This window comes from Protobothrops mucrosquamatus, unplaced genomic scaffold, assembly GCF_001527695.2.
Source record: "Protobothrops mucrosquamatus isolate PMUCROS unplaced genomic scaffold, P.Mucros_1.0 scaffold1656, whole genome shotgun sequence".
In the NCBI taxonomy this organism is placed as follows: Eukaryota; Metazoa; Chordata; class Lepidosauria; order Squamata; family Viperidae; genus Protobothrops; species Protobothrops mucrosquamatus.
In genome coordinates, this window is record NW_015387813.1 from 504,509 (window position 1) to 522,248 (window position 17,740).

The following is a 17,740-nucleotide window of genomic DNA, read 5'->3' on the forward strand; positions in this document are numbered from 1 at the left end:
ACACTTCTTTTTGAGCCTTGTGCAAATAATATTTTACTCTTTAAATTAAAATCTAAATCTGTTAAATCACACTTAATCAAAATGTGTTTTTATAGGTTTTATATGTTCCTGATCCAGAGTATCTTTCCAGTGTGGAGAGTTCTCCTTCACTTAGTCCTGAAAGTCCTTTATCACCTACATCTTCAGAAGCTGAGGCTGAGAAGACAGCTGTAAGTGTGTGTGTGTGTGCCCCCAACAGATCTGGAATATTTTTCCCCAAGGGTGCATTCCTGAAGAATAGCCAAATTGTAGTATGCAGGCCTCATTGATCTGATCAGAGCTGAGGCATACTGATATAAAAATCTATTTCAGTTATCAAATAGTTTGAAAGGTTGATGTGGATGTTGATGTTGATGTTAGCTGTGTTGATACCTTAAAACAGACATGTCAAACACAAGGCCCGGGGGCCGGATGCGACCTGCGAAGTGGTTTCTTGTGGCCCGGGAAGCCATCCTGGAAACAGTGAGGGAATGGCCCCCGCTGCCTTGGCCCTGGCCCAGGCCAGCCGGGAGCCAATGTACAATTTTGTGGTGGCCATCTTGGCACTTGTCCCTGTGGACCATGCCTTGGCACTTGCTGCAGTCCCACCCCCTTCTGCCAGAGACCCTCAGATCTGTCCTACTCCTGCCCAGGCCCCCATAGGCACCCTTGACACGAATGATGTAGAACTGGCCACGCCCACCCAGTAGGCCACACCACTCCATCCACGCCCACTAAGTAGGCTGCACCCACTCTGGCCACCCCCCCACCCCCCCCAGGGCAACCGCAGTGCTGATGCGACCCTCAGTGAAATTGAGTTTGACACCCCTGCCTTAAACTGTTGATGTCTTAAATATTAAATAAAACTATAATGCATATTTTTATATTGCTTTGTGCAGTAAGTTGTGAAATACTGTAGACCTTTCATATACCAACTTGTCATTTAATATTGTCTCTAGAATTCATTTCTATCACATACGGTTATAGTTGTTTTACAATGACTCATTTTTATCATTTACTTACTTTTGAACTTCTCTGTTATGGTACATAGGTTTGGCAAGGATAAACCTACATTGGTTCCATCACTGAGTTTTTTGTTTCTGTAGGATTCAGATGGGGCACAAAAGAAAGAAACAACAGCCATACCAGCATATCCATGTGTTCGGTCTACAAGAGTTGTATCATCCACATCAGAAGAAGAGGAAGCTTTCACAGAAAAATTTCTCAAGATCAATTGTAAATACATTACTAGTAATAAGGTAAGAATGATATGTTTCTTACATAAAATAATGTGTGGCCTAAATTACTTGAGAATTTTCCTTTTATTGGGATAGAAGAATGTGGGTAATTATTTTATATTAGCTAAAACAGAGGTTAACCGTACAACTTTATCAAAGCTATACGTAACCATGCCACATTCATCCACTTTGTCACAGTAATGATGGCAATATCTAATGAAAAAAATAGCAGCTGAGTTGAAAGATGCAACAGAAGTTACACATAGATTGTTACTGATTATGTGAACCATGGAGTTCTGTCATCTTTTTATAAATAGCATATTTTTAAATGATTCTTGATATATGCTTCAAAAATCTTAATATTTAGACTACCTTTTCTGTTCTCAGACAATAGGAAAGGATATACTTGTGCTATCTTACAAATGTTAGAGAATTCATAGCCAGTTATAATATAGAAACATTAATTCACTTCAGGCAATGAAATTTAATAGACACTGCCCAAATCATGCAAGTTTTCCATTTAAAATTACCGTGTTTATTGGAGAAGATGATATTCCCTGAATTTAAGATGATCTCCCCAAAAGGAAGACAAAACACAAAACAAAAATTCCAGAAGAATCTAATATCTTCCTTAGGAAATGTGTGCATATGTTTTATTGTGTCCTCTGTATGTGTAACTTGCAGAAATCACATTCCCCTCACAAAAAAATGGAGCCAGGGGCACTGTTAGAATAAGAAAAAAAAGTATTGAATAAACTCTTAACTGCCTCTTAAAAAGATACCCCAGTTAATTAATTAATTTTCCATCGGCATTCATTCAAACTTGCTGATCACATACGAAAAACTCTTGCGGAGAACTGCTCAAAATTACATCCACATTCATTTTTCTCTTTCCAGCAAGGAAAGACAATAAAGAAAAGAAACATGATAGAAACTAGGTAGTGAAAATGCTGCTATTCTTGAGAATACTTTTTTCTTACCAACATGAAAAGCTGCTGCTGCTGCTTAAAAGAGGAATGATTAAGTGGCTGAAATGCGTGGGTTTTTCCTTCCCTCTCTCGTTTCCTCATTTCATCTTGCCTATATCAACTTTTGTTTCCTCCTCTTTCCTCCTTTCCTTCCTTTGACCTAAGGACTCAACAACATACAAAATATTTTTCTCTGTAGATTTTCCTCATGATAGTAAAAGAAAAAAGTAAAAGCATATATCAATTGTCCAATCTGTTCTAGATATAACTCAGTCCATATCCTGCCTTTGTGCTCTTTTTCCTTCCTCTGACATTTTCTATGGTGAATTGAATAAAAGTCAAAAGAGTTTTAACATAATTGTCTAAAAACATAACTGTCTAAAATAAATACTTTTGCATATCTGCAAGCCTAAAGGAGAAAAACCAAATTGATCTTATAAGCAAAAGATTGTATACTTCAAATGGGAATTGGTTTTATTTATTTATTTACTTGATTCTTAATTTCATTACATACTCATGTACTTAGCTTGCTTGAAATATTTCTTTCTTTCTGGGTTGTTACATAGGCTTCAGTCTAATTAGTTAACGTGTGTGTGTGTGTGAGAGAGAGAGAGAGAGAGAGAGAAAGAGAGAGTTATTTTTTCCCAATCTATTATGTATTATTTGTTAAATCTACCTTTACTGCCATATACATAGTATACATCTCAAACAGTATATATAACATATCCTTCTGCTTCTTCAGAGCTATATAACCCTTTCAAATGCAAGCAATCTTTCCTTTATAGGGACAGAATCTTGAAAAAATAGTTGTTTATATATTGATAAAGTTTTCATTAAAATTAACCACAATTTCATATGTAACTTGATACCATTTGTTGCATGATGTATATTAGAAAATTACTATTTTTTTAAAAAATTATATTTTATATTATATGGAAACTGCTGAAATGTTAAGTTGATACTAAGATTCATTAAAGAGATTATTTAAAGTAAATATAAAATTATCTTACAGTACCATCTTACAATATATTTTTATTATGGCTAAAACTTTATTTTTTCATAGCAATAACTTCTATATATTGGTATAATATTAACTAGACAAAATTGTTTTTCCTTAAATACTATATTTCCCAGGAATTTACAATTTTTCAGTGGTTTATAAGAAAGCTGAATGTATTTGTTAGAGTTTAACAGAAATACTCAAAATTCATTAACTAATTAAGTGATTAGGTCACTTCTAAATATAATTTGAAAAGATTTGGTTTATTTTTGCAAGACATTTGATTGCTTTTCTCCTTATCTTAGGGAACTGTCACCGGTGTGCTCCTAGTAACACCAAACAATATAATGTTTGATCCACATAAAACGGATCCATTGGTTCAACAGAACGGCTGTGAAGAGTATGGCATCATGTGTCCAATGGAAGAAGTGATGTCAGCTGCTATGTATAAAGATGCAGATGGCAAAATGCAGGATTCATTACCCATGTAAGATAGATTAGTGTATGTATGTGTACACATTCCTATCTCTCTGTGTGGAAGTCAAATGAAAGAAATTAGTTACAGTAATCATCAAATCACCCTATGTTGTTTTTCTGAGACAAAAAACTCCCCACCCCACTGCTTTTATGGACTTTTGGAACAAAGAGGTTTGGAATCACTAAATAAATTTTTGAGAGCTACACCATAGCTTTTAAAGTTAGCACAGTTTTACTTTCTATCCAGAAGCATTAAAAACCAATATTTATAAGGGGATTACTAGTCATTGAATCTAAATAAATTTTATTATTTTATAGCTTTTAGAAAGCTAATTAGACATGTTTTCTGATTTGACATGTTACCAGATTCTTATATTATCTACCATTACAACAGTATAATCTACAATTATACTGTTATATTTGTTTGATTTGTTGGTATTTCATAGAAAGCTAGGCTTGTTAATAAGACAGGATCGTAGATATTGATATTCTGATCATTCTTTTTATCTTGTTCCCTTATTTCATTTTTGCTTGCTGTGAGCTCTAAGGGCAGGAAGATATTTTATATTCTACTTGGATTTTTAGATATCTTTCACTTAGATCCTCCTTTGGGGGAAAAATCTTAATTTTAATTGCATTCTTTTTAACTGTCTTTCTTTGATAAACTCTTCTTCTTTGGGGTTGAATTTTGTTTCCTGAACAATATTTAAGATTAATTTATTTCAACATTGTACTTAAAAGTTCTTGGATTACCCATCCTATAGGCATTTTAACATTTAATATTTTAGTATCACATGTGATAGTATGACTTAGTTATCATAAAGTTATTTTTTTACTCGGATTTTCCATCCAGTAGGACAGCTAAAGAGATTTTGTTTGCTGATACTTCTGCAATTTCCTTTTTATTTCTTATACCTCATTTGATCCTAAGACTTCATGCTTTTATTATTGATATTGTAATTCTTAGATCTGGTTTTAAAATAATTTTAAATTTGGGAAATAGGTTTAGTGACAAAGCAGATTTCCTGGGTAGTTGAAATGTTTAGTGTGGTAATTGGCAGTATTGTGTTCTTAAAAGTATTTCAGTCACTTTAAAAAATCTTTTTCCTATCATCATATTGAGTCACTGATGCATAATAACTACATCAGTAGTAGGTAGTCCTTGACTTACAACCACAATTAAGCCCAAAATTAATGTTGCTAAGTGAGGCAGTTGTTAAGTGAGTTTTGACCATTTTACAACCTCTCATGCTAGTTTTTAAGTGAATTGCTGGAGATGTTAAATTAGTAACCTGGTTGTTAAGTGAATTTGGCTTCACCATTGATGCCCTAAATATGAGTCAATAGCCAAGCAGTTAAGTTTTGATCACATGACCATGGGGATGCTGCAGTGGTCATAACTAACTTTTTCAGTGCCCTTGTAACTTTGAACAGCCACTATCCTTGTTCTTATTATCTTATTATCTTCTTTACTTCCCCTCCTATTGGTATTATTATTATAATGATGATGATTTTTCTGTTGCTTTGCATATACACTGAGAGCTTCTGCACCGGAGATGAATTCCTTGTGTATCTAATAAAATTTGGCCAAATAAAACATTCACTCACTCACTCACTCACTCACTCACTCACTCACTTACTCACTACCTGCACTGTATAGTATGGAAAATGTATTTTATATCACTTGTCAGTCAAAGACCGCTGTGACTGGCCAGTGTTTTATAGTCCTTCTGTCATTAAGGACTGTAATTCTGTCATTATTATTGGGCTGAAGAAATGCATTCTGCCCAACCATGTAGTTTTTCACTTAGAGGTGACGAAGAGGCTTCCTGTGATGTTTGTGCATGCTTTGCACTTGGAGACTTACAATGGATAACGGTACACTTGACACTGATTGTGCTAGGGACATTGTGCACACAAAACCAGTAACAATAAAAGCTTTAGCCAGGTTCACCTTGTCTTTGAAAATTAGTTGAGTCTAATCAGGTAAGTAAAACTAATAAGGTTATAGAGTTCCATGCTAGACCTTTTGTTGAATGATTTATTTTATATATTTATATTCTATTGTGAAGTTGGGCAGTATATAAATATATGTCATAAATAACTTATATAGATACATAAAATGTGACTGTCCCAGATCTCTCTTTGATTGTATTTTGATGGTACATCTAGTAACATAGTCTGTCCAAATGTATATGATGTTTTCCCTTTTTTATTATTTTCTACTCTTTTTAAAATGTAAGTCACCAGAGTTGTTCTAATCTTGGGCAGCCTTTAAATTTAATAAATAATAATATCTATCACATTTTGTAATTTAACAACATTTTTCCATTAACGATGTTGCAGAAATAACTTAGGATTAATGAAATTGTGATACGGAGTAATAATAGTAAGAGACAGATATATTTGGGTCTGTTTTTGAAAGCCAGACTTTTTGTTGCATTAATATGCAACAAGGATTTGTGACCAGCTTTATGAATCACTTTTAATAAAATATTGGTTGTTTTGAATTTGTGGCACAATTATTATCAATGATATAGGTAGAACTTTGCTTTACTGATTAGCATGAAATTCTCCATGGAAATTCTTCTCCATGGAATTGCCCCAAATAAGGATTTCTTTAAAGCCTGTAAATACAAAAATAAAAATTAGAAAATTGTTTTTTTTTTCACACAACCTGCAGAAGTTAAATTACCTATAGCTACTACAACAAGAATGAAGAATTCTGTCCCTCATAAGGTAGCTCAACGAGTTACCTATGTTTGAATATAAGACTATTCTATAAAGAATCCCTTCCTGAGTTACAAGTGGGTTAGAAATTAAGCTTTCTCCCTTGTACCCCACACATTATGGAATACAGTGCCCACAGACATGTTTCTGGCTCTCTCTTTTCTAACATTCAATATTTTAAAAACTATCCTTTTTTAAATAGGCTTTTGGTATCTAGCTATGTTAAGTGCCATCCTGTTTATTTGTACTCATGTTTTAAGTGTTCATTAAACACAACTGAGATATCTCTTTATATTATTGTACACCACTCAGGCTCCTAAGATTGATTATTATAGACACTTTTGCAATAAATAAATCTTGTCCCCTGCTAATGAGGTAGGAGGTGGGGAGCTGTTCTCTGTAGAGATAACGTTGAATAACTGCTTTATGAATAGTTATCAAACTGGTTCTATTAAAGTGATCCTAGTTTTAAAAAAAAGTTATGTGCATTTTGTTTTCTCAGGTTATAACACAGAGGTCTTCTTTACTTTTTAGTGATGTAGGTCAGTTATCTGTAAAAGATCTCTGCCACTTCAAGAAAATTACCAGAAGTAATACTGATGAAATGGAATTAAGAATGCGAGATACAGGAAATGATAGTGCCAGTACTGCTCCAAGGAGCACAGAGGAATCTCTCTCAGAAGATGTTTTCACTGAGTCAGAACTGTCTCCTATACGAGAAGAGCTTCTTGATGATCTTCGACAAGACAAATCTTCTGGAGCTTCATCTGAATCGGTCCAAACAGTAAACCACCCTGGTGGAGAATATGTAAAGGATATTTCAGACTCTGCTAATATTGGGGATGTAAACTCCAGTGGAGAACAGCCTTTGAATGATGACAGTGTTTCTGTTAATGAAGCTGTGGACTCTAAAGCAGCGGACAAAGCAATAAAAGAAGTTCAGAATATTGGAACATGTCAGGAACCTATAGAAGGAAACGTACCAGAGAATGAGCAGCATTTGGATTCTGAAAAAACTGATTCCCAAAAAGAGGCCACAAATGAAGGGGAAACTGTGAAACTGCCAACTCAAGATTCTGAGACAGATACTGAGATGCTGCGGAAGCTTTGGAAGAGCCATACTATGCAACAAACCAAGCAGCAACGGGATAACATCCACCATGAAATGCATAAAGAAATGAAACACAAAATGGCAACAGTAGATGGAACTATAGAAGGTAAGAATTTAAAATTAATGTAGCATAACCATAAAATTTCTCAATAATTCTTAATTATTTTTAGGGTATATAGTGAACACAGGTTGGGAAGAAATATTGTTATATTTTCATCAAAATGCATCATGGGGTAGTGTACTATTTCTGAAGATTTCTGTGAGAAAGCAAAAGATAGCACAAATGTTACTTTTAGCAACATTTTTCTACAACTGCATTGTGAAAAATCTTGTCACTTGTAATAATCCACAAAAATCATAATCATCATCATCACCATCAAATTCAGGATCCAATCTGAGTTGGTCCCGCTGACCAACCTAGCTTGGATCCTGCAAACATTATCCTAGGGCATGTATATTTGCCTTCATTCGTGATTATTAATTCAATTTGTTTGGATACCCATCTCATCTAAATGATTCTGACTGGCTATCAACTGATATAAACCAGGAGTCCCCAACCCCCGGTCCATGGACCGGTACTGGGCCGCAGCATGCCAGTAACCGGTCCACACAAACAAGCAAAGCCTCATCCATGGGAGGCAGGCAGCACACAAAACCATGCAATCTCCGGTCCATGGAAAAACCTTTCTCCACAGAACTGGATGGTTTTTTAATGCCATCTATTCACTGTTTCTGTTACCTTCCTTGCTATGTCCCTTACCTGACATTCCATCATTCATTTGCATCATATTTACAAAGTATGTCAGTTTCTGCTTGCTAATCCTTGCCTATTATTTTTCCAGAACTTATTGGTGGTTCTTGCAGCCCATGGTATTCTTAGTAAGCTGTGTCTATATCTATAATTCAAAACATTTCCCTTCTATTTTCTTGGTCATTTTCAATGCCTAGTTTTCCAACTATTTCCTCATTATTAGTGGCAAATCATAGCTTTAACTATTTGGTATCTATTGTCAGAAACATGTTTATTTTTGAACTATGTAAATATTAATTAAAAGAGTCTAAATTATTAGAGTAAATCAGAGATAAATACAGGATGGGAATCATACTCATTCCGGTCTCATTGCCTTCCATATTTTGAACCACTTTGTTTTTCCAAACTTAATTTCTTTAAAGTAGTTTGTTGTTTATGATAAAAGTTCCTCAAAAGAATAATCATGTGTACTGGCATGCCTTCAGAGTTAATATACATACTATTTTACATAATTTTTAAAAAGGCTATGCTGGATAATTAAAGCAAACATATATTTTAAATTATCTTGTTCTCTCTATGAATCATGTTACATTTCTAGATCATACAACACTTGTAATTGTTGACAAAGAGCTGCTAACACTTTAACTGCCTCTTGTACTGTTAAAGAGTTTATGGATGTTTCATCTGGGCCTGGTATTTTTGACTTTTATTGTGTCCCATGTCTTACTTTGTAATGTGACTGTTTCTGAGTATACAGTATTGTCTCTACAATTTTTTTCTGTTTTTTAATGCCAATTTTAAATATTTTTAATAGTTTTTCCATCTCCCTTAAGCAAATCTTATCTTCAGTAGCATTAGTTCTACTTTTAACCATAAATTTCATATGAAACACTAAACAGTTTTGTATTATAATTCTGTCCCTAAAGCGCTAAAACTGTTTTGTTTCTAAAAGTTACTTGTATCTCAGTGTTGATAGAATATGGTTGCAGCAAGTAATGATACGTACAGCCATATGTTTCCTGGATTGTATTCGTTGTTAGGACTTTTTAAATCTATATTTTGTATTTGAAGACATTCGTCACCATGAAGTGGCTTCATACTTTCGTATTAAGACTTAGCTCTTCCCCTTCCCCTGAAATTCCTTTCTTCCAGAACAAAAACACACAAACAGATAGAGCAGTTTGTGAGAGCCCATTTGGAAGTTTATAGGTGATTTTGACAGTTCGAGAGGATCATTCATTAGAAATGTTTCTTCTGCTGGCCAATTGTTACCTCCCCCCCAAAAAAAAAATATAGGCAAAGGTCAAGAAACAAGCACAGCAAGAAAGTCCAGGAATAGTCTTCAATTATTAAATTTATGAATAGAATAACAAACTCTTTTCATCAGAATTCTCTCTGCCCTGTTCTAAAATCAGGGTTGTGTTATTTTTAGTTTCTTTCTCAGAGTCTGAATAACCTTTTGTGAAAGTCCTCCCTTAACAATGTCAGGTCTACATTCCTTTGTGCTGATTAATCTTGTGGTAAACAAATCATACAACATTTGTTGTATGGTCATATATCATAAAAGTCAATGGAGAGAACTTTAGTCACAGTAGCTTATTTAATAGTTTGGCCATAGGAAGCATATCTGCCAATATAAGGTAATTTGTTTAATCTGTTTAAGTGGATGCAGAATTCCTATGTTTAAATGTTTGCATCCACTTGTTTTCTTTTTTCCTCCTGAGGTTGGGGCTTGAGAGATAAAGTCAGTATTTTAAGACGTGCAAAATACTGGTTCTGTTACAGCTCTCCCAAAATAAGAAATTTGGGCCTAATTTTAGGGATTTGTGGTTTTGTGAGTGTCTTAAGTCTCTGCAGTGGTTTGATGAATCCATTTCACCCTTTACTTTCCAAATTTGAGATCTGAAACTTTGGGATTAGAGGAGATATAAACAGGGAACTAGATGTTCACATATAGCCTTCTTAATTGCAGATTGCCCACCCATGCTATAATAGCTAAACTTAATATTAAGCAGAGTAACAATATCTAATCAGTTTTTAAAGGTGTACTCAGATTTATCCAGTAATTAATTTAATATTTAATAATTAATAAAGCAAAATTGCCAACTACAGTCTGCATTTTATCTCTTTATAAAAGGTTCTCTAATAAAAGAGAAGAGAAGACATCGATTATACAAGTTCTTGTGTCTCAAAGTAGGCAAGCCAATGCGAAAAACATTTGTGTCACAGGCAAGTGCATTGATGCAGCAATATGCACAAAGAGATAAGAAGCATGAATATTGGTTTGCTGTGCCATCAGAAAGGTAAGGTGGATATTTTCTATGTATGTTTATTGTAGAGGAAGACTATCTTTCCATTTCTAAACTAAATTTAAATCTGTCTTCATATTGACATATTAATTCCACATCCTTTTGAATTTAAAGGTTTTAACTATACAAGAAATATTATTTTATTTTATTTTTGCTGAATTGCTTGTTTCTTGGTAGTTTCAGAATTTTTCTTAGTATACTCTCCGTGTTTATTGAAATTGGCCATTTGTTTTCTAGTGGATTAGATTCAAGTGAATGATTATGGCAGGCCTGTCTCCTTAACTGTATATAAGATACCCATTGCCTTATTGAAATGATCATCCAAACAATGGACCATTTATTATGAAAATGAGAGTTTGTGTTAATTTTTTTGTACCTTTTTCACAATAATAGTCATTTAAACTTTTGGGTATTGTGTTCTTCTTATATGCTTTACAGGTAATCTCAAGGTCCCCACAGTCACATGATTGGGATTTGGGCATTTGGCAACTGGGTTACAGTTGTGACATTTGAAGTGTCTTATGGTCAGGTGCTCATCTTTTGTGACCTTCTCTGATGGCTTCTCTCAAGCAGAGTCAGTGGCGAAGCCAGCAAAGAAGGTCACAAATCACTCTGCTAAGTTCCCCATAGCCTTCCTGTGCTCATGCCAAGCTGTGGCCTGGTAACCTTATTTTTATATATTTTAACCTGGCTGACCAAGTCATGCTGCCAAAGTTCTTTCCCAGAATTAGTTAAGTGATGGAAATTTGAGAAATTCATGGATAATAAGAGAATCAGGAATTTCCATAGGTCTGAATCTTTTATGAAAGCAAAATGTCTAGAATTACTACTTTCTCAGTGATAACAATAGGAAGAATTACTATTTTTTTTTCTTGTTGTGTTTCTCAGAAGCATTTGCCTAGATACTCAGGGAAAAACATGCCAGACTAGATGAGCAAACATCTGTCATGGCTAATTATAAATTCTTAATCTTTGATTTCTAGTATTATGTATTTGAGATAAACAGGTCTTTCCTGTTATGACTTTTTCTTCTAAAGAAACTCCTTGATTATGTTGCCTAAGTACTAAGCAAATCCTATCCATCTTAAGCTTGTTGTCTAATCCTGCCAACTATATGTGGTATCCTGTTCTATTCACTTCTAATGAAACTAAGAAGCTCTTTTCAGATTTATAATCTGTTGACGATACCATAATCAGTACTAGTTACATGCTAAGATACTGAAAATATTGTCCATCATAGTTTTATCTTACATTATAGAATAGGTTTTATATGAATATTCTTTCTCTTGATTTTCAAAGAAAAGCATGAGTAATTGACAGTGAAAAGATACAGTGAATTACTATTTAAAACAATATTTCTAAATTTGTGTAAATCTGAATGGGTATCAATTTGTTTTTCATTTTCCCTTTCAAAGGACTGAACATCTGTATGCATTTTTTGTTCAGTGGAGTCCAGAAATATATGCAGAAGATACAGGAGAATCAAATAGAGAGCCAGGATTTATTGTAGTAAAAAAAATTGAAACTCAGGCTGGTGAAGATTCAATTAATGAAACAGCTGTTAAGGAGTGGGAGGTAAGTAAATGCCAGTTATCAACTTTAGAAAAAAAGTTGTTTATTTTTTTTTAATTTCTACATGGAGAAGTTTCATCAACTAATATTGTTAAGTAAAAGTTGTAAACACATGTTTCGCTAATGACTGCATGGTTTAATTTTTCTTAGTATTGTATAATAGTCTGAGTATCTCAGTGTATAATGCTGTTTGCATTTTGTGACTGAAGCAAAGGTCAGGCAGCAGTTATATGTAAACAAATGTAACAAATAGTTTGTTTATTTAAACATGGAACATGAAAATCCAAAAGGTTAGGGGTGATTTGAAATACTAACAAGAGCAGGAAGCATTTTGCTTACCAATCTTTCATTCTCTAGCAGCTTTTTTTCATGGATTACTGGGGAAGAATTGAACATTTCTCGGTTGTTAATACTGCATGTTTTCTTATCCATTTCCAGTAAAATCTCTCCATGTTTTTCTCCAATTGACAAAGATTATTTCAGACTTCCATTACATGCAATTATTAATTTGAAAAATCAGTATTACCCTAATATACATTATAAATAGGGGATTTTTGGCTTCAATTACTACTCTGAAAGCAATTGTTACATACATTAATATAGTACAAATAATATTGCAAATAAAAAATAGATATGGATATTAATTGGGTATTAAATATCAAGCCTGGGAAAGTCTCTATTTTCCACAATAATAATTCAAAATCTCTATATGCCTTCCTTAATTTGCATTCATATTTTAAACATACAACTTTATGTACTGTGTAACACTGTGTGACTAGTTTATTGTTCATCTTTATTTTAAAGCCACTTTTCAAAAACAACATCACAACATTCAGAATAGTAAAAGCAGTTTATAATGATATGTTAAAACATAAACAATTCAATCAATATTTCAACAGACATAATACAAAAATCACAAATTAAAGCAAAGATCCTAGATAATCTTGAATCAGATCACAAGGCATTAGGCTTGCTGCTAATGGTATCTAAATGAGATTGGTATTAGATAGTTATATTGTTTTTGCGAAATTGAGAAATCCTGGCTTTCCCCATAAAATGTCCTTGATTACTACTTGGATAGTTCAGGAACTAGAACAGTGTTACAGGGAAAAAAGTGTAGGATTCCCCATGATTAATCAATAAATATAATTGCCTGTTTTCATATTCTTAAGATCTCCACAAAAGGTCACAAAAAATTACAACTGCATATAGCAGAACTGAAGAGATGCCAAACCAACATGTCACTGCAGTAAACCGCATAAGGCCCAAGAACATGCACAAAATGCATGTATACCAAAGTTTACTATCTGAAGCTATATAGAGAAGGTACTCCAAAATATTGTAATCAAGTAGGCAAAATATTGTAATCAAGTGTACAAGAATATAGGGAACACTAAATGTTTTGTAAATATAGATATGATTTCTTAGTTAAATTTTTATAACAACAATAGGAACTTAGAAATAAGTTTAAACAAAGAATTGGTGTATGTGGAAAGAATGACAAAAATGATGGGAACAACTAGACAATTAAAGACCTGCCCATTTTTCATGTGTATTGTCCATGCCATATATATATATATAAAATGGGCAAATGGCAGAGATTTGATTATGTCAGTCACAGCCACAATTTTGATATATCTTGTACAAATGTGTTGCTCCCGATGTTCCCATTAACTAGTCAAATAACCATACAATAATCTAGAAGACACCACATTGTTATGTTTAGCTTGGGTATTTGTGTCTAAACCGTATATTGTCTTGTGACCTGAATATTCAGTTGTCAGGATGCTAAATTTTTAGAATGCATTTTGAAAATAGAACCTGTTTTATTTTAAAGACATCTTAAAGCTTAAAAAATCAGAGGATGCATAGAGTGTATTTGTAAACTTAACGGCACATCAACAAAACCAACATTGCACTGATCATTCTTCATTAGTTCCTTGTTCTTTTACTCATGCTCTGAGATTTTTTTCTGTACTTGAAATTTAGCTGTTCATAGCTCTTTTACTTTTATTGAATTTGGTTTACATCACTGCTTTGTATTCTTTTTTTTCTTCTAGAATAGAGTTCATGCCAATTCTTAATTAATTGTTTGCAGGAACAATAGTCTTGACACCAATATTTCAACTATTGTTAAATTAGAGGCTTTATTTCAATGTATATTCTTTTGGATTATTACATTTTTCTAGCTGGTTAACAATTGGACTGGAGCACTGGCCTGATCCATTAATTACAAATTTCCTATTCTTAGTGGCCTCAGTGTGATACATTTGTTGTTGTTTATTCCTAATGAATAGGTATAAGTTGTTTTCAGGATCAGCGAATGAAAGGCTTAATTTTCCTTCTGAGCCTCGGTAACATCATTTATTAACCTCTCCCAATATTTTTAGAAACTTCAGAAAAACTTCTTATCAATGCTGTGCTATGGTGAATTGACCCCGGTTGGTATTAGATAGGCTGGAAAGAAAAAGTGGTTCTTTTCATTCTTAATAATATTTAAAGCAATATAACTAGGACAAAAAACTCTTTTTAACTCAACACTAAGCGCTAAAAGAATAAGGGAGGTATCTTTGTGAATGAGGATCAAGTATCCCTTTTGTTTTCTCTATCATGCTGTTCTCAGAAAAAGTAACTCAGAGGTCTATGGCTTATTTTGTCTTGTAGCATTTTTTTTCTATAGTTCCACTGTGTTAGAACTATATAATTAGACATTTGCTTAACAAAGAGGGAGAAAATTACTGTGTATCCAAAACAATTTGAGGTGGACTTCCAGGGAAGAAATGGCAAACTGAGGACAGCTCTGCCAAGAGCAGAACTGATGATTGCAGCAGAATGAAGAACTGGTGAGTGGATCGGCTCTTTGATAATCATCTCAGCACAAGAAGACTTAAGATTGACCACAAGTGCTTTTCACACAGTTGTTACTCACAAGGAAACCACAAGACAGCAATCTCTTGGCAAGTTGAAAGTTCTGGGAGACAAGGAAGTAACCTTCTTGTTGAAGGTGCAGTTTGTACCTTCATAAATAACTTTGGGGTAGCATAGTTATTTCTCTAAAATTGCCTGTTAACTGCTTTTTAACTATTAGGAACTTTTGGATTAACAAGTCTGAAAATTCCAGGTGAATTTCCTTCAGTCATTAAACAAAAGAAGCTTTAAATATAAATTTAAGGATTTCAAAACAAAACAAATCCGAATAAACATTAATAGGGTGTGTCTAAGTTTGATTACTCCACCCACTTCATCTGGGGCCTGCTACCACAGCGGACCCACTGCCAGTGATTATGTTTGATAGGCCCTCTTCTGGCACTACTTCCCTGGCAATGGTCCGGCTGCAGTCCTGTCCCAACCCCAGCCGAGTCACCGATGGACTCTTCATCCTGGGTGTTTCACTGTGCAGGACATTTAAACGTGCCTCCCGGGGTGTGTGGGCAGTGGCCTCAGGTGCCAAGCCGGGAGGCTCCCTCCCTCCCGGTCTGACTCTCTGGTGATCCCTTGCCCTTCATGAAGTGGGAAGAGGAGGGCCCCGCCCCATCCCTACCTGAGCCTGGCCATGTGCCCAGCTTCGTCGGCATCCATTGGCCTATGCCTGCTCAGGAGGGCCCAAAAAGTGAACCATGAGTCTTGGCAGCCCTGCGGGGAGAAAGTGTGTGCAGGTGGCCCTTCCCTTCTTTTCCCATCCTGTGAAGGGTCAGGCTGGGAGGGAGGGAACTATCCCAGTTCCTGTCCCTCTTTGCTCCCTTTGCTGCTTTTGCCATGCCTCCTGGCCTAGTAACCAAGGTCACTGCCCACCTCACCCGGCCACCGGGAGGCTAGTTTTAAGTCCCACGCAGTGAAATACCCGGGGAGAAGTGTGCCTCAGTGGCTTGCCGGCGGAGGCCCATCAAACATAAACACTAGTGGTGGTTCAGCTGTGGCAGGGACCATGAAGAAGTGGGCGCGGTAATATAGCCGGCGCCAATTGTCCTAGACCCTACCCATGTATCCAAAATAATTTCTCTAGCAAAAAGTCTCAAGTCTCTGAAGAAGTTGTTTGCTTAACATTTATTAATGTTAATCTGCACACTTCTGCTGTTCCATGTTATTAATTTCTCTGCTTCTCATATATGCATTGAAAGGTTATTTCAGAATATCCGAATAAGAGCAAGGAGAAAGAACAGTACTGCTGTTAGGGCTGGATTCTGCCAACTGAATGAAGCATTGAAAGAAGTTTTAAGAATGCTACACTTTCTAATCTGTGAATGATGAGTAATTTATAATTTAGACCTTTGATTGGTGACATTATGAACCATTATCCAAAAGTATCTTAGTGTTGATTACTGTAGCTGTAATAATTCTTATACATCATGTATAGTAACGATACAGCATTCAGAACCCATAGGCCTTCTGGGATAGTTTTTACAAACTTCCAGGAGTTCATGAGAATGGAAATCACCTTCGGCTCAGGACACAAGCTGTTCCAGAGAAAAATGGCCCTTACTTATTATACTTCTTGATAGTGGGGATCTTTATCAGGTATTCTCTGTTTGGACTTGTGGAACAGAATGTGTGTGGAATATAGGTTGTCTTACAGATACCAAGACCATACTGAATCACTCATGGCTTTTAAAGTGACAGTCAGCACCCTTAACATACCCAGAAACTTAACAGAGAATTAGCTTTGTCAACAGAATTGTCATATGACAAGAAGAAGGTTATACCTTAACTTTACAGGTGACTACATTTTACACCAGTTACAATTTCTTTATAACTGTCTTTAGGGCAGACAGTTATAAAGCAATAATGGGAGATGTCCATCTCATTTCATCCTCAGATTATTTACAGATTGTTTCTTTTCAAGATGGCAACAACCATATTTTCTGTCAACTAGATTTAAGGGAATAACACAAACAGTGGCAACCGTAATTCTGAATTAACTTTGTAACAAGCTTCAACAGAGAAACTTTTGGCAGAAGCTCATTAGGTTCCTTGTATTTCAGATTAGCTTTTATTGGAGTTTGTCACATGTTTTTGTAAAAACAAGTTCAGTTTTGTAAACATAGATTTTAACAGCGTGTTTCTTGCTTGTAAACCTTGAAAACCACACATGAAAATTGATCATATAATATAAGACTTTATAAATGGACTAAATTTACTGAACCTGTCATTATTTTCTTGATTTTGCATCTACAAAGTAGTTCTAAATATTGTCCGGGGCCTGTATTATGATGCACAAATGAATTACAAGGATTGTGGAATATTATAATTTAATTGTTATTTGCTGTTATAAAGCTATAATTATATAAAATGTATAGGTATTGATACAAACTTATGTCCTAACGTTGTGGAACGTTGTTTACTAATGCATACATTATTACCTCTTGTACATTATTACCTCGTGGCTGTGGAACTTTTCCCCCTTGAAATGTTTTAAAGCAAGCAAGAGGAGCAGATTTTTTTTTAATCCATTGTCATGAGACTGCCAAATGTATAGAGCAGGTGTGTCAAACAGCCAGCCCCTGGGCCGGATGCATTATACGGAGGCTACGCCCACCCCAGCTCCGGAAATGTAAAAAAAGTCACGTTA

At 34.8% G+C, this 17,740-nt stretch overlaps 1 protein-coding gene across 1 annotated transcript in view; it reads left to right on the forward strand.

The window, feature by feature from the left end:
• The window catches only part of OXR1 (oxidation resistance 1), a 55,319-nt gene that overhangs the window by 11,746 nt on the left and 25,833 nt on the right, over positions 1-17,740 (forward strand). Inside the window, exons 4-9 of the mRNA XM_015822728.2 lie at positions 96-215; positions 1,125-1,277; positions 3,530-3,711; positions 6,966-7,648; positions 10,431-10,596; positions 12,018-12,177. Coding sequence (XP_015678214.2) covers positions 96-215; positions 1,125-1,277; positions 3,530-3,711; positions 6,966-7,648; positions 10,431-10,596; positions 12,018-12,177 — 1,464 coding nt within the window. The remainder of the gene's footprint in view (positions 1-95; positions 216-1,124; positions 1,278-3,529; positions 3,712-6,965; positions 7,649-10,430; positions 10,597-12,017; positions 12,178-17,740) is intronic.